General features: G+C 32.7%; 1 protein-coding gene across 4 annotated transcripts in view; it reads left to right on the forward strand.

Annotated features, from left to right (window-relative positions):
- The window catches only part of LOC143229151 (transcription factor collier-like), a 105,712-nt gene that overhangs the window by 32,072 nt on the left and 47,453 nt on the right, over positions 1 to 26,187 (forward strand). For 3 of the 4 annotated variants that reach the window (XM_076461036.1, XM_076461034.1, XM_076461037.1), the window contains exons 5-6: positions 11,329 to 11,402; positions 15,704 to 15,772. In XM_076461036.1, the coding sequence (XP_076317151.1) occupies positions 11,329 to 11,402; positions 15,704 to 15,772 (143 nt within the window). Of the gene's footprint in view, positions 1 to 11,328; positions 11,403 to 11,441; positions 11,516 to 15,703; positions 15,773 to 26,187 lie in introns of all 4 variants that reach the window. The other variant, XM_076461035.1, reaches the window with a different exon arrangement.

Consider the following 26,187-nt stretch of genomic DNA (forward strand, 5'->3'; position numbering starts at 1 on the left):
TTCATCAGTAGACTTTCTGTTAGGTCTGCTGCCAATGGAATTATGGAAATATTCTGTTTTTCACTTCTTTTTAACCGATTTAAGTTTTTCTTTTCATCACTGCTGTTTCTTTTACAATCGGAAATGAATTTATACATTGCATTATATCACTTTTATTTTTTCGTAGTTTTTCTGTCTTTCTCCACTGCTCTCACATATTTGCTCAATTTTTCGATAGATCGAATGGAAACCTACAGAGCAAGGGATCTATTTGTTCTTTCCATCTATTTACCTGTTCACTCATCTATTCTACACGTCCATTCGTTCTTTCTTTCTCTTTTACTTTTGTTCACTTTCATTTGTTCTTTTTCTTCTCTCTATCTCTTTGTTGTTCACACCCATTTGTTTTCTCTATATATTCCTCACGCCCAGTTTGTTCTGTCTTTGTACTTAAGTATTAGAAACACAACTAGGAAAATTACATGACATACTATGAAAAGTGTGGTACTCGACCGCTAACATTCCAGAATGCATGTTTGCGGAACGCAGATAGCTTTTAACGATATTGGGAGTATTCTAGCGAGTCGGGTGTAATCCATTATGTAGTTACTTTACTTATGGTGGCGGGCTTCTCGTCTCGTGTCCCTTCTCCATCGTGCATTTTCTACTTGCTCGGAATATCAGAGTCAATATTTAACTTCCTTAAGCTCAATGACAGAAAGCTTCATATAGAAAATTAACCTCTGCTTTATCAGGAATCAATTGTAATCATAATTTACATTATTCTTAAAAACCTTAACATAAGCTTTGCGCATGCGTTGTGGAGAAGGATGGAATGTTTCTATTCGTCACAATCCGCCATTTTTTCTTTTTTGAAGGAAAACAATCTCTGCTGTCAGTAGCATAAAAAATTGATAATTTCGGAGCTCAATATATAGGGGGAATATATAAACGACAGGTTAATTATATAAAAACAACAAATATTATATTGCATAATTTTGTTTGTTCATGGTTAAGCACAAAGTTACATGGTGGTTTACCTTTACTGTGCCCACCGCGTGTATCGAAATTCAATTTTTACCGTTACAAGCTCTCTGACTTGCAACTTAGCCCACGAAAGTTGTTGTTGCTGTACCACCGCAAAACTATGCAACGTACTGTTTACGATCTCCCAATTGCGGCGACTCGAACCCCGGATTTTAGCATTGTAACTTCATAAATATACCACTGATCCACGAATGAGCTACTAATTATTATATTTTAAGAAAATCTGCCGTCTGTTTATCATGTATAAAAACGCAGTATCTCGCATTATACAGCCCCAGACATGCCGCTTTGCCATAGGTGTGCATCATATAATTTTTTTAAAAAAGGTTATAATATCCTTTGTTGTAGTTAATACTCATTTTTATAAAATATTTTCAAACGATACCCAAATGGCAACTATCTTTTTAATGATGACTACCGGGCTATTATTATTTATTCTACTGAAACGACTGGAATTAATTCAACTACTACTGAAAATATATCCTAAAGAAGTGACTTGGTTTGTTGTTAAGCACAAGGATGATTAATGGCAATCTGTACTGTGTCAGCTATACAAGGATAATATCCCGAATCATTGCATTGAAGAATCCCATTTCAAGGTTATCGATGAGCCACTGGGGAGCAAAAACGCTGTGTACTTAAAACAATGAAACAGTTATCAGTTAATGAATAATACTTACAGATGTGTAAACTGCATTTAGGCTAAATTTGCGTGATTATAACTTCAAGGAAGATATTGTGAGTTATTTTTGTTCACTGTGCTTATTATCATAAATGTGTAGCTCTTTATTCACTAAAATAAAACCAAAATATTTAAACAAAAATGTGTATGACAGCTTGGCTATTGGTAATAAATAGCTATAGTACATAATATCTTAAAATATGTAAAAAATCAGCATACGTATTTTTAAATTTGTAATTGTACATAAAACCCTTTTGTCTTTCAAGGCCCGGCATGGCCAAGCGTGTTAAGGCATGCGACTCGTAATCTGAGGGTCGCGGGTTCGCATCCCCGTCGCGCTAAACATGCTCTCCCTTTCAGCCGTGGGGGCGTTATAATATGACGGTCAATCCCACTATTCGTTGGTAAAAAAGTAGCCCAAGAGTTGGCGGTGAGTGGTGATGACTTCCCTCTAGTCTTACACTGATAAATTAGGGACGCTTAGCGCAGATAGCCATCGAGTAGCTTTGTGCGAAATTCAAAAAACAAACAAACAAAACAAACAAATTCAAGGATAAACTAAGATTTTTAAAGTAAGGAAGGCATATTTTCTTCTATAACCCCTTTGTACCATCATCCTATCTTATATGCATGTATGTGTTTGTTTTCTTTCCAGGAAATGTTTGTTATCCTTTCGTTCTTCATCTAAATTAGTATGAATTGCTTCAATCCAGCTTTTTCAGTCTTGAAACTGTAAATAACTGCATGATGTGAAATAACAGACAGAAAATACATTTATACTATGAAATGAGAGTAAGCCATTGTCATGTTCAAAGTTTTCGCCAGAGCTTTTTTGCTGTCGGGAGACATTTGCTTCTCTTGGTTCTGTCCCACTAAAAATACTTCTTAATTCATATTGCCCCGCCCATCCACGCGTCTAGCATTATACAAGTTGGCATATGGGACTTGCGGCAGACCCACATGCGAAGCGAATTGCAGACAGTCCACGTGCTATGATGCATATCGCACTTTCGTAGGATTGAAACCGCGAAGCCCTCACGATGCAAACTAACGCCGCCTATGGGTGCTTAAGTAGAAAACAGTGGAGGGATTGTGTCCAACTGTTACGTCTTTTAGACACACAGTAAACTCAATAAGTCAGCCGTAACACTGTATTCACATGGCATCAATGGGATGGTGAGTGCACCTGTTACCGTACAACGAAGTGATTGTCCTCTATAAATTAGCAGTCTGGTGTAACCCTGTATCAGAAGAGGTGGTTTCTAAATTTGTAACGTTTGTAAAACCCTACTTTATTTGCCACTTGTATTAAACGGCACAAACAAAAAGAAAAATATATAAACATCAATTAACACTAGAGACATTCATGATGTTAGAAAAACACGTAGGTTCAAGAAGTCTTTATAGATATGAAATAAAATCCCCTATAACCCGAACGCTTACGAAAGGTCCACCTTTCGAAAGCTCACTGGTTAGAGAATTTTTATTTCATTTATATCATTACTAGAGACATAATGTTCTTGTTTTAATTAAAGTTTTTCAAAGCAAAATCTAGATGAATAAAAAGTATTTCATTAAGTCTTTTCATTCTATGATAAATTATTACATTTCTCTCTCCTTCCAAATCAAACATATAAGCTAAACACTATTATTGAACAACCATTTGTAAGCCATGAAGTTTACAGCAGAACCCTACGAATGTTTGTTTTCCAGCAATTCACTTAAGAACAAGGCCCTTAATGATATCGATACACAGTAAAATTGCTGCTATATCGAGATAAAACAAGAAAAGTGCTGTATTTTCTCCCTTCACTGTTTATAGCATGCATTGGGAATTGTGCTCGATCCAGTGACGACCAAAATTAGGTAAAATGTTTGTTATTTTTACGTTAACTAGCAATTTTATCTGTTGCATATTCAATGACAAACAATTAACTAAGTATAACTAGAATTAATCTTCTCCTGACTGTGTACACCAGCAATAATGTTTCAAATGCGAAGTAAATTCCGTCTTCTAAAAATATTGTAATGAAGAACAAAATGGATAAAGCATGAATATGATACTGGCTAATGCGATAATTCCAATGATTTGCTTCGCTCTTCTCTCTTGTGAAAGTTTATTTTTTGACAAATGTAATCACTGGTGAAGAAGATAACGTGAGCTAATTCTCCATTAACATACTGCGAGAATAAAAAGAATAAACGTGATAGGACGCAAATAAACTGGGATAAACCATTAAAACTTATAAACCGAGTGCGTCGGGTTAGGTACTAATAAACTAATGCGTCAAGTCATGTAGTAATAAACCGAGTGCGTCAGATCACGTACTAATAAATTAATGCGTCAAGTCCTGTACTTGTAAACTGAATACGTCAAGTCATGTAGTAATAAACCGAGTTCATAGAGCCATTAGGCAGTGAATCATGAGCATCAAGTCATGCAGAAATAACCTTAAAGTATGATGTGTTGCAGCATTTAATTAGGAGAGTCACTTCACGATAACAGGAATAACCTATATAAGTCAAGTACCACTGCACTGGATGTATTAGTTTACTCAGTAATGACTTAGTAATATCAAGCCTAAAGTATACAAATAGCAGTGATCACTGCTACTAAGTTAGTATCGTACACTAAGTTTTAAAGCACGATATTTAGCACATTAATCCAGAATTGCAATAAGACGACAGTCATTTATGTCAAGCAACTGTTAATCAATTGTGTGATTTCGAGCAAACAGTAACAATATCATAATCAGCAATTGATACATTGTTTGGTGCCAAGCAAGAAAGTAACAATATCATACAGCAGTTAATCAGGTGTTTGGTGCCAAGCAAGAAAGTAACAATATCATAATCAGCAATTGATACATTGTTTGGTACCAAGCAAGAAAGTAACAATATCATAATCAGCAATTGATACATTGTTTGGTACCAAGCAAGAAAGTAACAATATCATACAGCAGTTAATCAGGTGTTTGGTATCAAGCAAGAAAGTAACATAATCATAAAACAGTTAATTACGTGTCTGGTAACAAGAAAGAAATAACAGCATAGTAAGAAAGCAAGTATTACTCATATATTTTTGAAGCTAAGTAAGAAAGTAATAATGTTACATGCAGCAGTTCATACTGTTTGCTGTCAAGTAAGAAAGAGAAATATCACCAATGTTTACTTTAAATATGTATGTAAAGATGATGTGGTATCGTAATTACAATAAAAAACACGTAACAGCAAGTAACATCTATACTACATAATCACCAATCTTAGACTATCTTTTTGAAAAAAGTTTTAATCATCAGGACATATATATATACATACACAGTGTGCATAAGGTTTCTGTAACAAAACAGATTAATTAAGTTTTCGGTAACTTTTTCAATAAGGGTAAAAGTAAAAGCTAACACACTTAATAAATAGAATTAAATTAGTTTAGAATACTTATTAACCACAACATTTTATTTGGTCACCTAATCTCTCTGGTACATCACATTGGGCGGATGAGCTCCGTAATAACCACAACATTTAATTTGGTCACCTAATCTCTCTGGTACATCACATTGGGCGGATGAGCTCCGTAATAACCACAACATTTAATTTGGTCACCTAATCTCTCTGGTACATCACATTGGGCGGATGAGCTCCGTAATCGACAAACTAATCGTTTTTAGTCACATGCTTCTAAAGAAATAAGATTAACCCAATATGATAGGCTTTAATCGATTGACTATCTTGTAAGGAGTCGAAACAAAGCCTCTATGGCTGCATTAATAGTTGTTTATTTTTTTAAATTCAACATTTCCAACATACTTTCTTAAGTATTTTTGACAATTTTATGTAGTTGTAAACAGAAAACCTGATTGTAGATCATGAACTTCTTCGGTACTTTCAATATAAAATGTAACCTGATTGTAAAAATTTGACACTTAAAAATTTTGTTCTTTAAGTGGATGTAGCAATTATTCTCTTGTTGATACATTTAATTAAAATAAACATGTAAAGTAACATTTTAAACAACTATGTTTCATCACAAATATTATATATAAGATTAGTTCACCTTCATACATTAGTAGAGTATTATTTATTAGATATGAATTAAATATTGAGATGTTACGACTTCAATATCGAGAGTTTTTACTAACGAACTACCATTTACAAGCTCACGCGTCTCGTTTAACACTTTATTTAAAAAATCACGTTTCACATGTTCACGCGTTTTGATCTTCAGTTTATAACAAAGCATCACGTATTACACGCTCACGCGTCTTTATCAACAGTTTATATTAAAGCATCACGTTTTACATGGTCACATGTTTTGATCTAGCGTTTACACCAAAACATCACGTTTGACTCACTCTCGCGTATTGATCTATACTTTGTATCACAACACCATGTTTGAGTTGCTCAGGATCTCGATTTGTTTTTTCTATAAAGCTTCATGTTTGACACGCTTACGCGTCTTGATGAAAAATTTATATAAACATATCCCGTTTGACACTCGTATTTTGATGTCCAATTTGTATCAAAGCATTACGTTGGATGACACAGACGGCTTGATCTGGTGTTTGTATTAAGACACAACGTTATATCCCATAAACGTCTTGATTGGGTATTTGTATAAGAATTGTATCACACAGACGTCTTGATGTGGTGTTTGAGTTAGAGTACCATGTCGGATAACACAGACGTCTTGACCAGGTATTTGTATTAAAGCACTATGTTAAATCACACAGTCGTGCAAATTCGGTGTTTGTATTAAAACATCATGTTGGCTCACATAGACGTCTTTATCTGGTGTTTGTATTAAAGCACTATGTCGGACAACACAGCCAGGTTTATCTGGTGTTTGTATCAAAGCATCATGTTAAATCAAACAGATTTCTTGACTTTTTATTGAATCTTTAAGTTTGACACGCTCCAGGATTTTGGTTTCAGATGAGTATCAAAGTATAAGGACTTTGTATTTTTTAAAGACATAGAAGATACTTTAAATCTGAAGCAAACGGAAAGCGACAAGAAATACGTTAATGTTTAATACATGTAAAATACATACCGTGTGTGTATTTTTCTACTATTAAAGCTATATAAGGCAATTTGCTGTGTCCGCCGAGGGGAATTGCACCCGTGATTTTAGCATCGTAAATTCGAATACTTGCCTTCGTCCATGCAGGGGGACAAATACATAATCAAATACACATACAGATCGTGCTTAGTCTATTGTAGTAAAAATTGTCGTACTAAAAAATCACAACCATTAACTTTCAACAAACAGAAAGAAACCATAACAAGTATATTTTTAGTCTGTCACAGTAATAACAAGGAGATGTGACTGACTAGAAATAAGAAAAGTGTTATAGTACGATTATAACATAACGTGAATTTTCGTGCAAAGTTACAAAGTTATCTGTGCATAGTAGTTTTTATAGTTGAGCTGATAGCCTAAAGAAAATGGAACTAGTCAGCAGTTCTTGGACTGTGTTATCTGACCGAATAGAGGGATTTGACTCTCACTGTTATAGCACATCAATGACCTCAAAGTGACGTCTTGTTTATGAGGAAATCAAACTTAAAAATACAATCCTCCGAGTACGCTATCCACTGGGACACACCTAATTCTATGAATTAATATAAGACAGGCGAAATTACGACTGGTTAACACTTATGCTCTAATTGAATCAATGAGTGGCTTTTTTTTACTATACAAGCTACTCAAATTTTTACATGCTCTAAGACTATTAGTATCCCTAAAAACACGATCTTATTGTTATTTTCTGGTCTTCGTTGATTTAAAGCTAATTTCTACATACTCAGAAATACAACTGAAACACAATTATCTTTTTTCCTTTGGCCTCCCTGTGTTATAAGTTATTGTTGTTCTGCTGACTCTGGAAACTTCTGAACTGCATATTTAATGGCAGGATTTCTTCCTTGTCAACTAGTCTGTTTTTGACCATACAGCTACTTCAGTACTTTATTATTTTAGACATGTATCCAAGAAAAAATATGAACACTAATACAAAAATTAAATACATCACTGTACCTGAAAACACATCATCACGAAAATAAATATTGAGATTTTTTATGTTACTCTAAAAGTAAGTTAATTAGGTGAACTTAATATATACTCAGATGTTAATATCATTTAAGTCTCTAAAACATATGTTTATCACAATAGATTTTTTTCACTAGAATCGCAATTTATATCTGTAAAACTGCCTGGAATAATATAATCTGTGTAAAACTAGAACAAAACAAGGTATTGTCTGCATAGAAATTAGTAGCAGTGACTGTTCAAGTGAAAGAGTGTATAAAGATGAAAATTGCTCACTCTGGATGATTCTGTTTGTTTGTTTTTCATTTTATGAAAATGATTTTGAACATTTCTTTCTGTCATGCTAGAAACATTTATTGCTAGCGTTTCTATCTGACATGCTTTGAAAATGTATTTTAGATATATCTGTCTTTTATCCCGTGAACATTTATTCTGAATATTGTCTTTCATATTATGAACATTCGTTCAGAGTATTTCTGTCTTTGTTGTGCTATGGATATTTCTTTAGCAAACTGCTTATGAACTGTCGCTAGTTTTTGTTGACATTCCTACATATCAAAGGTTATTATAAAAACAAATTTGGACAGAGTTTCATGTAAAGGAATAATCGATAACATTACCTGTTTCGTCTGTAGTAATTAAAAATAATGTTACTTCAGGTACGTAATATGACTTCACTATTTGTACATATAAGAGTCACGGTTAATTTGTGTGATTTCTCGGGCATGTTTTCGTCCATATTTGTTCACTATACGAGTGCCGAGGTTTGTTGTAATAAAGTTCCAACTCTATTTACCCTGGAACTGTAGCAAACAGGAAACCGTTTTTATATCCTGATGTTATATAAACAAAGCTTCAATTACCGAAAAGAGAAAGTTTTAAGCGTACTCAACGCATTCATCCATATGGCCGCCTCGAAAACACGCAAATGAGGCGAATCTCAAACATGCATACATACATGTACAACATTGATATAAACACACAGACTTCTGCTGTTTCTGACGATAGGGCTTCTTCTATTGATACAATACTATGATTTGCATCTCCCTTGAGATCATACATGGCTTACACAGAGGAAGAGGGAAGAGGTGTGGGGGTGATTGCGTGAATGCATACCACACCGTGTCCTATTAGTGTGTTTTGATTTTGTTTGGTAAAGCAGATTGTTTCTCAGATTAGTTCCTCTCAATTAGTAGAGCTTAAATTTACTAGAACTGGAATACGTCATTAAGGCATACATTAAATCAAGTGGAGAGTATATACATAAAAGGATGACACTTAGTTACCTCGAATTAGAGAGAGATGTGTAACATCTGTCGGTAATCTTCTTAAATATCATGTAGGTTAAATCTACAATTTGTGTTTATGAAAAACAACTTCAATGACACAGTAAAACATTATGTAAAATTTAAGAAACTGCACTTACTTCTACTATTTTTTTACTTATTTTTTATTGATATTCTACATTTGTTTTATGAATATTCCTAACACCATTTCTCCTTAATATTTCTTAATAATTTCTCCTTTGAGTTTCAGTAAGCTTTATTTGGAAAGTTTTTGTAGTTTTGAACATAAAGTGTTTGAAATACATTTTTCACGGTGTCTTTAGTATCCGGTTTGTAAATATATGAGCGAGCATTCGGTTAAGGCTGTTTTTAACATTAACTATTATAAAGGGTTAGTGTGGATATATTTATATTATTTCAAGAATGTTGCTGCGGTTTAATGAACCAAGTGTTAAAATGTTGTTTCATTAACACCGAAACAGTGCTATATTAACGTTATCGTGTTATAATGCTGTTTAAATAATGTTGAGATAATGCTTTTTTAAAATTAACGTATTCGAACGTTGTTTTATTACACTCGCTCTGCAAGGGTATTTCAATTGAATCTATGTGTGTTTGTTTCCGCACCAGTATCTCCAAGACTAATTAGCCAACGTACACAAACATTTTACAAAAGATGGGAAGTCAGTATGGAACAGTTCTCTCCACATTTGGATTGGTTCCAGATCCGGATTACTTTTGAAACATTTTTTAAAATAATGGATAGATAGGACATTTTCGAGCTTTTCGGTTAATAACTGTGTAAAGTGTGATTGAATTTGTACCAAATTTTATGGGCACATTAAGGTCAAGACTCCTTATCACACCACAAAAATTATCAGGATTAGTGATCATTCTGAATCTGAGAAGAATTTTCTGAGTTTTGGAAAGTGAGATTTTACGTTATGCGATGTAAACGCATGCAATTTCGAAAAGGAGTGGCTGGGTGAGGGTATGCAATCTATCTGATTGCTTTTGTTAATGTGAAATACTGCTATAGTAACATTAGCATGCTAGAATCTTGCTTCAATAATATGAAAATATCGTTACAATAAAATTATCGTGTTTAAGTGCCGTAAGTATTTGATCTTAATAGTGCTTCAGCGTTCCTTAACATTTAAAACTATATAACTTTTTTGGTTCCTAACTTAATTGTTTGATGGTTACAATATTTTGAACTTATTCCACAGGGTGGCCCATAAGTCCCTATCCATCCATATATCTTATGCATCCAGTGTATCGGTGTGCTGTCCCTCATTCTCGCTGCATAATATTATGCGACGCCATATTCTGTGAGATATTTTCCTCAACATAGTAGGGGTCATTGTTCCAAATGCTACGGTAACAGCTGCCTTTAACTCATCATTAGTAATATAACGTTGTTTAGACACAATATATGGATGGGTAGATACTTATGGGCCACTCTGTATATTTAATTTATAGCACTTCTATAATACCGTTAGTGTAATTAAATTGACAATTATAATTTTTGCACTAACTTATCTTTTCCAGGCATTCACATTATAATGGTATTTATTCTAAAGTGGTTACGGTTAGTTGTTTATAAAGGCAAAATCCTTCGCACATTAAAACTTACAACACTCTAACACAGCACTATTTACACTACCTGTACAGTTTTTGGGTATTAAAAGGCTGAAATTTTCAATTCTTACTAAGAAGGATATTTTATAAATATTTTGAAATATAACAGGCACATTTTTTGTTTGTTTTTATTTAATCTAAAAAATAATTAAAACATAAATTTTTATTTGATAAACTTTCATTTAAGGATAGATATATAGAGAGTTTATTACAAACAAAACAAGCCAAAACAAAAATAAAAAACGCTGCACCAATTAAAAGGATCATCCATACACTGATAGACAGTGTATCCCCACCACAATGTAGGTCCTATTTCCGCAGTCAACTCCAAAACATAGGGTACATTTTATGTCCCACATTAAAGCCTCTATCCTAGAGTCCTTTCAATTGGTACAGCCTTTTTTATTTTTGTTTCAGCTTATTTATAATACACTAGCATCAGTCATAGGTTTGGATTTGCCATTTTTAACGCAGTTTTCTATTTGATTTTGTTTTGTTTTATTTTACTTAACATTTAGTATTAATATTCTCTCTCTCTTTCTATATATATACATATACATGTGTGTGTGTAGAATTATGACCTGGTTATTGTTCCCACCACAAATCACCACATTACATCTGTGTCCTGTTTACATTCCTTATAGGCTATCGTCTATGAGGGACAGGATAAAAACCCTGAAATGTGCCGAGTTCTGCTCACACACGAAGTCATGTGTAGGTAAGTGATGTTTGTTTGTTTGCATTTGTCTTTTCTCAGGCTGTCATCTACGAAGGACAAGACAAAACCCCAGAAATGCGAAGAGTTCTCTTAACCCATGAAATCATCTGCAGGTGAGTTATAAAGAAAATGCTTCCTTCAGCGTGCTTTTCACTTCACAGCAAAGTTCATAGCCTGAGTATGCATTGTGAAGTTACTTCTTAAAGCACTCACAGCATAAAAATATAATAGATACCTTATATTGACTTACGTATAATTCAATATATTCTACAACTATTCTTATGCATACATTTCAATAAACAAGTAATAACATTCAACATTTAAAAATGCAATAATTTATTGTATATATATTAAAAGTAAATTATACAATTAAAACCTCTACAAGTTTCAGTGAAAAACTTCAACCATCTTCAGGAGACTAGACGAAACACAAAAATTTTTGTTGTTGTTGTTTTTATACCAGCGAGTGTACGTGAATAATTTACATAGCAAACAGTGCCATTCTCATAAATAATTTCTAGAAACGTCACTTCTGTGACACCAGGGCTTAGATCTTTATTCAAAATCCCTTTATTTTTTTAATAATTTCAAGATATTACGTTATATTTAATTCATTTTAGCTTAATTTCTTTAAGTATTTGAACCTCATTACATTTGACGTTATATGAAGAGTTCGTCACTTGTTCCACCAAGGCTGAGTCACCATTTTAAAATTTTTCATTGGCGTTTCTGGGCTCATTAATTTGAAACTTTAAATTTCTCTGTATATAAAACTTATTTCTCTTCAGAAATTTCTGCATCACGTAAACATATTTTCCAATGTGCCGTTGATCTTCCAGACAATAATACTGTTACCGTTACATATATTGTTCAAAAGTTCAACATTAATTTTGAATCTAATCTTACATTGCTAACAAAAAAGCCCTCCGCTAGTACAGCGGTAAGTCTGTGGATTATAACGCTAAAATCAGGGGTTAGATTCTCCTCGGTAGGCTCAGCAGATAGTCCGATGTGGCTCTGCTATAAGAAACACACACACACACGTTAATAAAAAAACAAAAAATTACTTTGTCAATAAGGGTTTTTGTATCATTCGTTAAGAGAACACCACAGCGACGCCTCTAAAACCTAATGCCATAAATGTTTAAATGTTATATATTAAAAGCTTCTTTAAGAGTGGAGTAACTCCCTGTTTTAAGATCTATAAAGAATTAAATTAATGTTTTAAACTCAGAATCTACAAATAATTTTACCTTTAAATAAGAAATAAGCAGATAGTTAACGACACTAAATCCTTCTGAAAATCGTTTTTACTATACACAACTTTAGTAGCCTCTGACCTTTTTATTACTTTCTAATTATAAAAAAAAACTTCACGTTTTATAAAAGGTTTGAAACATGTTTTATTAATTGTTATCACCTTTCATAGGCGCTTCACGTAAAAACAGAAGGGATACGCCCCTCACTTTTTCAATTAGTATACATGCACTGTTATTAATAACTAGAATCAAAAGTAATTACTAAGAATTTATAACTAAATATGATCTAACTAGATCAGAGTATAAAACTAACTATGAATGACTTAGACAAATTTCAAATAACAAACTAACTAAAACCACCAATTTGTATATAGTAAACAAACAAGAAGTTCCGAGTGTCATAAATCAATTTACAAAGAACAAGTTGAAAGACCTTTCAAATGACGTGAAATATTTAAACTTGATATTAAAGAATGTTAGTTTAACAGCAATCATATATTTTAAAGTAATAACATAAACTCTATCTCAAAATTATAAATTATGACAAAGCTTCTTCATAAACAACATTTACAGTTACTTTTCATCTACTAACAAATAAAGATCCTATGAGCTCATTGACCATGAGGAAAGTGTGGAGAAGCAAATTTCCATATTTCTTACCTTGATCATTTAAAATATCAAACATTGTTTATTGCGTCAACTTGCCAAGATTGATTGAGATTGACGTAATAGGCTGGTAGTAATTAACTATCAGGCTTTAGAAAACAGAAATATGGTTAAGTTTAATTTTGATCCTTTTAGGTTGTTTCCCATAGTTTATAGTGTTTACATACAAATTTTAGTTGAGATTAGCCTGATAGGATCAGAGGAGTTAGGATGCAAACGAACACACATTTCATCTTCATATATAGATATATAAAATGTATCGTATCAATGTTTGAGTACTCTTACTGTTATGTATAATCTTCATAATGTCTTATGATGTTCGGCCAGATTAGGAGACTTAGATTAGGCCTCGATACACACATTAAGTTAACAATACAAACCAACATATTATTGCTACCTTCAGTCTTAAATCTTTGAATTTCTTTACTGTTTTCATTGGATCCTTTCCGTTTCAAAGTTTATTCTCACAATTTCTGTATACATATGATATTTAAAGTTAAATTTGTTAAAAGACACATCTTAAGCGAAGAAAAAGTTAAAGTAAATCATATTTTAAATTACTGATAAGTGTAAACGTTTTCGTAACACTTTAAATTTATTTTGCTTATTTGTTAACTGTTTTCACAAATATAAAATACAAAGAATTTTGAGTAATGTGTTTAAAATGCTTCTTTACCTATATTTTATATTTTTAAATGTATAAGTCTGGTACAAAGAAGGTTTTAAGCTGTTTTTAGTTACATACAGTGATAGCTGTGATCGGTGATATGCTTATATTATAATAGAATGACCGTTAGCTTTGGTGTTTCTTTCATCTTAATGGTTTGTTTCTATAATCACTGCATTTCCAATTCAATAGCTTAACTTCTTTTCTTTGCCATTATCATTCCAATAGCTTAACTTCTTTTCTTTGCCATTATCATTCCAATAGCTTAACTTCTTTTCTTTGCCATTATCATTCCATAGCTTAATCATTCCAATAGCTTAACTTCTTTTCTTTGCCACTATCTGTTCAATAGCTTAACAACTTTCGTTTGCCACTATAATTTCAAAAACTTAACCACTTTTCTTTGCCACTGTCATTGCAATGTTTAATTTTTTAGTTGGCCTCATTCTATTTAGTTTTTTTCTTAATGCAATTTTTGGATCTCTTCCGTTTTAAAACTTTAGTTGATTTATTCCAGTAATTTAGTTTGTTATTTTTCACTTCTTTCAGTTTTGCTACGTTTTTTTTTTTTTGGGTGGTAGTCGAACTAAGATAATGTTATGCAAAAATCTTTTGCAATTTATCAGATTTTATCAAATGAATCTGTTAAATTTGTAGGTAATCGTATATAGCTTTGCCCTAATAAGTCATATCATTAAAAATAAACGAAAGAATAAAAACAGAACAGTATCAACTTTCGTATTTGTTTTTATTCAAGGAAGTAGAAGCTGGAATACGAGAAACATTCATAATTGACATAAAAATTCTGAAGGACTGGACGAGTATTGAAAGCTATTTATTTAACACAGGAGTTATATATGTATATTACGTTGTCAGTATCAATAACTATGAAGTTTAATATTTTCATCTTAGTGATCAAATCAATGATCACATGATTTTTTTTCCGAATGCAGATAGATTATATATGATAACTGATGATCGACAGTTCTACATAATGCAGTAAAATAATACATTTGAACTAGTGATAAACAATTGCCCAAAACACAGTTGAATGATACACAATAACAGGTGATCAATATTTGTCATCTCCGAAGAGTGATTAAATAGTATACAGAATTAACATGATTAAAACACGAGAAATAAGACAGAATGGTTATTTGACTTTTTTTTACTGAACTTTAACAATATACAGAACAAAACTCTTAATCAGAGAACAATAAAGTGTTCTGAAATCACGATGCGTCTGAGTTTCCTAGAATTTGTAAAGTGACCATGTCCAATATTAGTGTGTTAGTGTTACAGAGAAGTTTGTTAAACTATAATCTACTTTTCTATTGTCTGCAAAAAAATTCAAATAAAAGACTCAAAATTATAAGAATTACAACATTTGTCTCAACGCAAAGTGTATTGTGTTCAGTTTGTAAGTAAACATAATGCTACACAATGCTATGTTATGTTTATAGAAATGATCGAAACCCAAATTTAATTTGTGTCGCGAAGTATTTCTATTTGAATCAAAAAAATAAAGGCATTAAGTTTATGCATAACATTATCGATAATGCTGTTGTATTTCGAATCACTTTTAATAGTATTAAGAGTTAACGTTTAAAAGTATGCAAGGTACGAATCGATAATCCTGTAATAAAAGTAATCGGCATATGTTAGAACTTTATTGTGATTGGCTATTTTTATGTTTGTTGATCATGTAGCCGTTGTTGCGACAAGAAAAGCTGTGGAAACAGGAATGAAACCCCGTCGGATCCAGTGATTATTGACCGGTAAGTTAAAAAATATTCTATATCTCAGTCCTTAATGTTTTGTACAATATCGTTCTTATATTTCGGAATTTATCATGGTCATGTGGTTAGGGCGCGTGACTCGCAATCTGTGGGTTTCAATACTTGTTCCATCAGATATGCTAGCCCTCCCAGCTGTGGTGGCGTTATAATGTGACGGTAATTCCCAGTATTTGTTGGTAAAAGAATAGTCTAAGAGCAAGCTATGGGTGGTAATGACGAGCTACCTTTCATCTCGTCCTTCACTGCGTTGGAAATAAAGGATTAAGAAAAAAGATGTAGAAATAGCAGAAAGTAATGTAAGTTTGTCATTGAAACGCTTATTTACAGGTACTTCCATCAATATGTTTGTCGTTTAATTTAATACGTAATAATATTCGTCTATCACAATAGTTCTGTAACTACATAATAAGTGTTTAGGTGTTTTCTCTGCAATCATATTGTATAAAACAGCAGACTCATTTAACTTAACTGCATTTATCAAGCTATAATTTGATATCCTTTACGTACAAGTAGAAATTATGTACTGTACTACTGAGAGCCTAGATTTAGTTAATAAATAACAAATGACGACGGTCTTTGAGTTTGATGAAACTGCATTAATACTACGATGAAACAGTCTTGATATATTGAAGTATAAGTTAATTAATCACTTTAACAACTCCTTGTAAATTTATATATATAAATATTATCAAAATTAAATTAATAAATCTAATATATTATTAAAATTATCAAAATTATGATAATTCTTTAAAGTTTTCAAATTTCATTATCTCCTTCTTCGAGTTTATAAATCATGTGTGTTATTATTAATGTAACGTTAGCTTTAATGTTAAAGCGAATATAATTTTTTTTCTTGCAGGTTTTGTAAAAGCTTCCATTTTGTGTGTTGATATTGACAAATATTGGAATATTTTCAATCTTATGTCTGACTTAAAATTAAATTCCTTTGTGAATTTAAGGAAAATTACTGATTCTCGCATTTATAAGTTTTGTTGCGGAGCCGTTGGAAGTATAAAATAAATAAATAATAATTACTTAGATCTATCAGCTGTCCACGAAAACTGAACCAGATAGAAATGTTATCGCTGTGGATTATCAATGCAAATCCATGACAATACTTAATAGAGGCCACGCGTTATCTATAGCTTCTCTGGCTCTTCAAAACGGGTTCCCGCGATTTTCGGATAGATTGTTTGGGATATTACGAGGGTACGCTACTTAGTGTTTTCATAGCCTCTCCTTCAACTTATAGATTTTACAGTGAATGTTAATCGAAACGCGCTGGGAACTCGCGTGAAAATCACGTGCTTTTTTTGTTTTTTGAATAGTTAGAGAAAGTATATCAGTACATAACATCATCACATTTGCGGTAAGACAATGAGTTCCAAAGACGACACCAGATGGTGCAATTAACAATTCACTTCTGATCTCATTAATGATAAAAAAAAAACCCTCAAAGAATTAAAATGTGGAATGATTAAATTATCCCTTTAAAGATGCTAAATGATACTCAGTAAGTTTACTAAATTGCAAATACAATCACTTAAAGGTATAGTTAATCGTAAATTGTACAAATACATCTGAATTTTTTCTTATAGGCCTATTTGCAATAAGTATTTTTTAACATCAAGCCTACTTTTATATAGTTTTAAGTGAGCTTTATTCAAAATTCAAATAAATTTCTAGGCTTATGATATATCTTTATAAGTTTATTATTGACTACTTTAAGCCATTGCGAAAAATTTCTGTTTACTACCAATTTTAGTCTGTATTATAAACTAAGAATAAAGAGGTAATTTTGCATAACTTTTTCCTGATTGGTAGATCTACGAAATACGAAAAACAAAGTTTCATTACATAGTTTATCTGTTCATCTTGTCTGAGTTCGAAAGAGTTTTGCTTCAATTGTTTATTCAGTTGTAAATGTAAATAATATTTAAGTTGGAGAAGAGAGATTAATCTTTATATATTATTATTCGGATACTACTTATAAATTTAGGAGAACTAGAGACCTGTTTATTCATCTAGATCGCATCGTAAATGAAACTAAACGTTAAAATAAATTACCTTAACTTAACTGTATCTATCCCATATGAAAGCAACCTATTCCAAAGGCCAACCACGCTGTTCCAAATATAGAGCTGTCTTAACTGAAAATGACTCATACCCCACCAAAATTTATATTTTAATGCCCTAGTACTGCCATATTCACTTATATTTAATTCATAATACTTTTCTTTACTTCTATCCTTTATACAATTTGTAAGTCAACCTGTTTTTTTTTTTTTTACCTGCAACCATTTTTTTCTGCAAGAAACATGCGTATCTTAAATATTTGAAAATTCACTTTTGCCTGCGTTATTGTGCTCAGTTCTATTTGTTCCATATTCCTCTTTCACCTTCACCATCTTGTCCGTGTTCAACTCCTTACTGAGATGATCTGCTAATCTCCAACTACTCTCCTGCCAGTTAGATCCTATAAGGACTCCCGTTCATTGTGGCACTAAGCTACCACAATTTAGCTTCAGAACAAAATAAAATTTCAAGGTAATATAAAACTGTTATAACTTTATTAAAAGACTTTAAAAAAGTGCTATAATTTCATAAAAATCATAAAACTTCATAAATTAAAACAGTAGTAACTGCAGCACAATTTAAAATTGCATAAATTTCAGTACAAGGTAAGTCGTTATTATTTTCAACATAAGGTACAATGTTACAATATCATGAACTCATGTTCATTATGTTGTATTTTACGATGAATGGAAATTGATGAAAGTTCCAAATTCGTATGTGTTTGCTCAGCTTAGCTACTCGCTGAAACGAAAGTTGTGCTTAATATTATATTAATTATGCGTCCCCCGCTAGTACAGAGGTAAGTCTGCGGATTTACAACGCTAAAATCAGGGGCTCGATTCCCCTCGGTAGGCTCAGCCGATAGCCTGATGTGGCTTTGCTATAAAAAAACACACACATATTAATTATGCATGTTAAAAATCACTAAAGGAATGCTTAGTAAAAACGCTTGCTGATACAATGTTGAAATCTCAACAGAAGTCTATTAAATATTTGTTTATACTTCTTGGGACAAATAAACTTTACTTTCCTAAGACTGAATTAAGCTAATTGAATAATCAAATGCAATAGATCAACTATGCGAATAAGAAGTTGATACAAAAACATAAGAGGTTTACTTACCCAAATGTGGTCGTTTTATCGTCTCGTAAGTTGGGTAAGATTAGGCTTAAGGATACGCCTTTGACTACCATTCTTTACTCAAATAAAGATGTCATGTTTCTAAAAAAATACACTACGAAACGTATATGAAGTCGTATTTACTTGTAGAGAGTTTCTCGTAGTATATAAAGGGCATACTAAAATACACAAGTCTGATATACATACTGGATTTAATGTGCTATTAATTTCAAGTCACAGTTATTTTGAGATTTTCCTATTACAGAATTGGTTCTTACTGTATTAAATAACACGTGAAACATACTTTAAAAATTGGAAGTGTGGGAATGGGTGCACCAAATAAAGTAAAGAAACAAAGTAGCATTGAGCATGGAGTAATAAACATTCCTCTGTACAAGGGGTGTGTGTCCAACGTCTGGTCAACGTCTATTTCGTTTATTATTTCCTATATACAGTAAGCTATGTGGACTAAACCTACCAAACTTAGTTATATTTATCATACACTCACTAGAAGTTTATGTGAATCGAACAGTTGAAGGCAATATATGTACTGTAAAATTCGTTTATATGACACCAGAAGAATCAGATATTCGTGTGGACCCATAACTTGTATGTTTACATCTTTACAACTTGTCCCTCTTTTTTCAATAGTATGAAAAGACAATAGGCTTTCGTACATTAGCTATATATAGGTGAATTAAAATATAAAGTTAAAAAATTATAAGCAGGAGTGTCCTAGTGTTACAGTATTATGTACCCGTACTTAAAACGCTAAAAACCTGGTTTCAATACCCTTCGTGTGCAGGGCACAGGTAGACCATTGTGTAGCTTTGTGCTTAACATCAAACAACAACAACAAAAGTAGGAGAATCACAGACACATTTTTTTTTTTTGTATCCATAAGTTGTATGATATCATTAACACAGAAAAACGAAGTAGGCACGAACCTATTGTTTGATACGTTTTCTCGTGGGATTGTACAGAAGTTTTATTACACCAATCCCATTCCTATTTTATTTCTTCACTGTTTGGTAAATCTATTTCTTGGCCAAGCGTGTTAAGGCGTTCGACTCGTAATCCGAGGGTCGCAGGTTCGAATCACGGTATTGTGTATTCGCCCCATTGCTACTGTATGTACTATCGTACTTACAGATATTGTGGCATTTCTTTATAGCGCAAGTGCATGAAACATCATTGGAAGAGAGACGATTCTATCCATTAACGCTAAAGATGACCTTTTGAAATTTCGTGAACTACTTCATATCAGTTCATGTTTCTTTTAATATTTTAGCCTATTTGTAGTTTGTAAAACTAAAAGGAAGAGAAAAAGACTGATGTCGCAAAGCGTTAATAGTTAGTTAAGATTTAACCTGCTTAACCACTGTTCAACTACAGAGGTTTTCCTACTACTTTTTCGTTAACCTTTACAACCTCATGAACGTTAATTTAAAATTATATTACGTTAGGCGAATAATTTTTACATCAATCACAATTCTTAATTTGACTAAATACGTCATATTTATTCGTAAAAGTAACATCACCTAACGACAATGTTCCACAATGAAATACAAAATTCTGGCGTTAGATGTCAGGCTAATCGCATATAAAATTATGTTTAGACGAAAACAAGATTATTAGTTCAGTCACATAAAACCAGGCCCAGTATGGCCAGGTGGGTTAAAGCGTTCGACTCGTAATCTGAGGGTCGCGGGTTCGAATCTCCGTCGCACCAAACATGCTCCTCCTTTCAGCCGTGGGGGCATTATAATGTTACAATCAATCCCACTATTCGTTGGTAAAAGAGTAGCCCAAGAGTTGGTGGTGGGTGGTGATGACTAGCTGTGTTACCTCTTGTCTTACACTCCTAAATTAGGGAAGATTAACGCAGATAGCCCTCGTGTAACTTTGCGCAAAATTCAAAAACAAACAAACATAGAACTAGCATGAGCTTTATATATTTCCAAAAGAATTGATTTAAATGCCTCGTAAGGGATAAGTGTTAATTAAGAGAAGACTTGTAGCAGAAGTAGCACTTTTATATATATATGTTGTACAAAAATGATGCACAAACGTGTATAAGTGACACAAAATGAGTATATCTGAACTTCTTTTCAAATAAATCATCTGTGGCTGATCGCTGAATGGGCGAATATTCCAACCGCCAAAGTACTTCGTGTTTGAATTAATAATGAGTACGTCGTTGGTTTTATGTTATGCAGGGAAGCCAACTCTTTTTTATAATGACTTTTATCACTTTAGCCAGGGTATAATACACCTGTTAGATTGTGCACAGTATATATAGGGATAATCCTCTTTCGTTTACTCTGTGCTGATAACCCAACAACATCAGCTTTTTGCGGCAGCAATGTATGCTAATTTCTTGCTCCGGCATTGCCAAAATGGTTTTTACCATGATGTTTTGCGCAGATTTGGAGATAATCATAACTTCATTTGAGTTCTTTGAATACTGTAACTTGACACTAATGGCAACCACCTGGTGAGTTGTTTGAATAGGTAAGGCTTTATTATCCCAAACTGGACTGGTTTAGTCCCATATGAACAGTATGTAGAAGTCCCGACTAGGAGGATAAAAAAACACAAAAACACACACACCACGAAGTTCAACATTGATTCAACCATATTGTGCATCATCTCTGAAGTAACTTCATTATCAGAATGAGGTGCCTGAACCCTCTTTTCACTGCCTCATAAATAAATAAGGACAACATACGGCGAGCGGTGCTTCCACTAGATTGGATAGATAGAGTTTTGCCCTTGTCTAGGAGAGACAGACAGACAAACCTCAAGAGCAGCCTACCACAATCGGTTGAAGCACCAGCACACGAACTTACTTGAAGCCACTCTGACGACTCTCAATGAATTCCAGAGAACACTTAATGAAGTAAATGGAATCAATTCGATATCATCCTATGTCAGAAAGAGTACGCGAGTGCTTTAATTTTGTTATTGCCTTTACCTTTGTAATAGCGGGGCGGCCGCGCGCCTTTGTAAAGAAGATTATGCCTATTTAGATCCAGAAGCTGGATAGGAGAGGAAGCGGAGGGTGAAAGCTTTTCCTCTTCAAATTACTGTGATTATATTAAGACATGTTTGACCCGTTCAGCTCTCATTACAGCTAGAGAACGTCGCATAAAATTTGTTAGTCTTAAAAATTTGTGAAAAATATCTTTTAGACACTAAAAGTAAGTGACTTTATTACACATTACATAACGTATTCAATCTGGTTTTTGAAATTTGATTCGCTAACTACGAGTAAATCACTTATAGTATGTACATTAAACAAGTAAAAACAATTATTGTGTGAAACCCTCACTATTATGTTAACAAAGAAGACAATCACTAAATGAAACTTAACAATTATGTTAACAGATAAAACAATTTCTTCGTGAAACCTAAACCTTAAGTTAACGGATAGGAAAATCCTTTTATAAGACATCCACCTTTTGTCAACGGATATAAACAGTCATTTAGCACGATGTTAATTAATGAGTTAGACATTGACTGACGGAAACTTCTATAGTTTTTAATTGCATTCTAAAGATTGTTTTATTTTACTATTACCCATTTATTATGTTTTGGACTATCCTTCGAAATAAACATGAAGTTCGTTGAATATCCTGTTGTAACGTAAAATAACTTTGATCAAAATATACATTTGTTTTTAGTGTTACGTTAATTATCTTTTTAATTGTATATACATAACTTCTATATAAACCAATTATTCATTATAACTTTCAGATTAGCGGGGTGACAAGGTATTTAAGGAATACTTTAAGGAACCGAGATATACTCTCGGTTGTATATCTTCAAAACATACATTATCAAATTTAGTCTACAGTAAACCTTCTATAGATGTGTTATAATAATCATGTTTGTATTGTTAAAGAATCTTGAAAGACGTAAGGTCTACGAGTTGTGAAGACATTCGGACATGAATGATTTACAGAATTTGAGAAGCTGAAAGATCCCGCACAAAGAATATTATTCATATGTTTTTACCGTATTTTATCATCAGAGCATCGTATACTTATGTCACTGGAATATGTTTGAGAGTTTTATAACCACAAAATGTAAACTAGATTCATCATTATGCTAAATGGAAAAAAAAAAGGAAGGCATATTTCGAAATATACGAACAAACTTCAGCAGAAACTTTTACAACCAACTGCAATGTTGTTAGAGAGTAGACAAATAAAATAATAAATTATACTATTGTGAACAGTGTTTATATTCTATCATTGTTCATTAAATTCTACTTATTGAATTGATAAATCATCATTGTTTAAACGTTTAGTCCAGCAATTACAAATTATATAAATATAGATGAAATACATCCACGTGTTTCTAATTTTTAAGTTAAAAATAAATTCTATTTTTTTTTAAATGATGCATTCCCACCACCGTTTAGGCTCGCAATATTAAGCTACCTTCTTCAACAATACATATATTATGTAGTAGGAGGCGTGACTGGTTCCCTAAATGTGAGCTAGCTACGCTATCTTAAATGAGCTAGTTCTATAAGAGAGTATTCTTAAATTTTGTATGTTATATTAGAATCAACGAGAACTTTTCACGTGATTAGTGGTATGGTTTGTTTTGAATTTTTCTCGCAAAGCTACACGAGAGCTATCTCCCCTAACCGTCCCTAATTTTGCAGTGTAAGACTAGAGGGAAGGCAGCTAGTCATCACCGCCCACCGCCAACTCTTGGGCTACTCTTTTACCAACGAATAGTGGGATTAATTGTCACATTATAACGCCTCTACGGCTGAAAGGGCGAGCATGTTTTGGTAGGACGGGGATTCGAACACGTGATCCTCAATTAGTGATTCAAAAATGTTGAACTTTAGTGTCACTTTTGAACTCTAGGTTTAAGGAGAACTATACATTTGTTTGAAGTCTAAACAATAATGAACTGATGGAAACATTGATTTTTTAACTCATGTTTTAACATAATTTATTTCCATCCCAGTTCTTCTTAGTAAGCATTTTTACTAACACATATAATATCAGCTTCTATTTTTGTAAACAACAGTATATATTTTCAAAAATTTGTATTTTTACAGAATATTCAATCGTGTTCTTGAAAAACCACAATAATGATGAAAATAAGATTTATTTGATTACGGTAATAACTTAATTTTCATTTAACAAATTAAATTATACATTTTAATGCATAGCTGTTCATGAAACAAAACGTTATAAAGCATGAAACTATTTGTCTTTACTCTTGTCTTCATGTTGAGCTGTTCGTATATAATTTAACACATAGTTGATGTATTTTAGGTACTTACCAATACAGACAAACGCGACTGAGATTGAAAACAATGTCATTTCTCGTCTGTTCTAGTGAACACGAAATAAGTATATGCTGGTTTTAATACAGACATACTTGAACGATAACGTTTAAGGTAGTTTAATGAATTTTTTAGTAAAGAAACTGATCAGGAACAGAATGAGGTGGTCTTTAGACAATCAGCTTTTACTTTTGTTGGAGGCTGATGAGAGAAAGTCTGCCAAGCTCTTGTTATATTTCCACTTGAGAAGACCTTGTATCAAAAGGTGCTCAGCTTCACTCTCCCTCGGGAGGATATAATCAATTATGTTAATTATTCACAAGTGATGATGGCGCTGTGTTGCGAGAAGTCTCCAAGGAGTCGATCTTGCGAGAAGTATTTCGTAGCGATCCATACCACGACACGCACTAACGACGCTGTATCTTACACTACATAATTGGTTTGGCTAGACCGTTAAAAAGATTACTCTGTATCTTTTGTGTTTGTAATCAGCCAATCTTTATATTGCCGCGAAAATTTATCAAAACGGGTTCATTTGAACAGAAAAAAAAATACAAGCCGTTAAACATTACTTGAAATTTTCATAATGGTACAGATAAGAACCACAGCAGTATTGGAAACCTGCATAAACTAGGAAAATATTTAATTACAGGCAAAGTTGAAAGGTGAGATGTGTGGTTTCAAATAAGAAGGTGTGTTAACAATCAAGAGTTAAAGGATCAACGAAAATATTATCTGCGAAGATAAATGAAACCCTTTTTCATATTTCACAGATTTAGCTAAAGAATCTTTAAGTAACTGTATTTGAAAAGTTCTAAACACTTTGGTTCAAACCGCCACTAAAAGTTATACATAGTAAGTTTTATACATTCATATTGTTTACATAATCTTTCAAAACCATGTAGATATTTACAGTACACTTTAAGACATTCTGAAATATCTATATATTTTGTAATTACGTATGATAAAAAACGGTTTATTAACGATCTTCGTTTCTCCGGCCCCCCGCTAGTCCAGCGGTATGTCTTCGGATTTACAACGCTAAAATCAGGGGTTCGATTCCTCTCGGTGGGCTGAGCAGATAGCCCTTTGTGGCTTTGCTATACGAAAACACACAAACACACGTTTCTCCGATCTGTAAAGTAAACTGGATGCGTTGTTAATGCAGTACATTGGTGTAGCGTCTTTGAAATTTGGATTTCAATTAAATTCTGACTTCACGACTACACGGGGGGCTTTACCTTTAGTGTTTACTCTTCTTACAGGACGAAATTTACGACTCAGCCCAAGGATTTCTTTGCTGATAGTGACTCTTTATAAATCTCTTTTCTGAGTTTGTATTGGACGCCATTTTATTTCAACACTTTCTTTCGTTTCGGTGAACAGAATGAAGGACGAAGAAGAAGACAGTGGTTACATTAGGCCCACACTTCGCTCTAAATGTGTTCTTATTGCGCTGACAGCAGGAATCGCTTCTATATTTTCTTTTCGCCTCTCTCTCATCCATCTATTTATTCAGAAATTTACAGAATAGTCCATTTTACAACTCTGAGGTAGAAATAGACAAACAATTGAGTGCGACTTTTAAAATGTACCGATTGTTACTATCTGAAATAAGTAAGCTTGTCAATAAAAAGTGTAGAAATTAAAATAGCGAACACTAAATATATTTAAAACATTTGATTTGTAACAGACACCACAACACAACTAAAAAATAAAATCTGTACTATGAAACTTTTATCCAGAGCGATTTAGGTCTCGTTCACATACTACTAACCAATGATAACATTCATTCTATTTCTGTCATTTCTAATTTTTGTCAAGTCTAATAGAAAACGTATCTTATAAAGCGATCTTACACGATTTAAGATATTAGTGTTGT

This window comes from Tachypleus tridentatus, chromosome 10, assembly GCF_004210375.1.
Source record: "Tachypleus tridentatus isolate NWPU-2018 chromosome 10, ASM421037v1, whole genome shotgun sequence".
Classification (NCBI taxonomy): domain Eukaryota; kingdom Metazoa; phylum Arthropoda; class Merostomata; order Xiphosura; family Limulidae; genus Tachypleus; species Tachypleus tridentatus.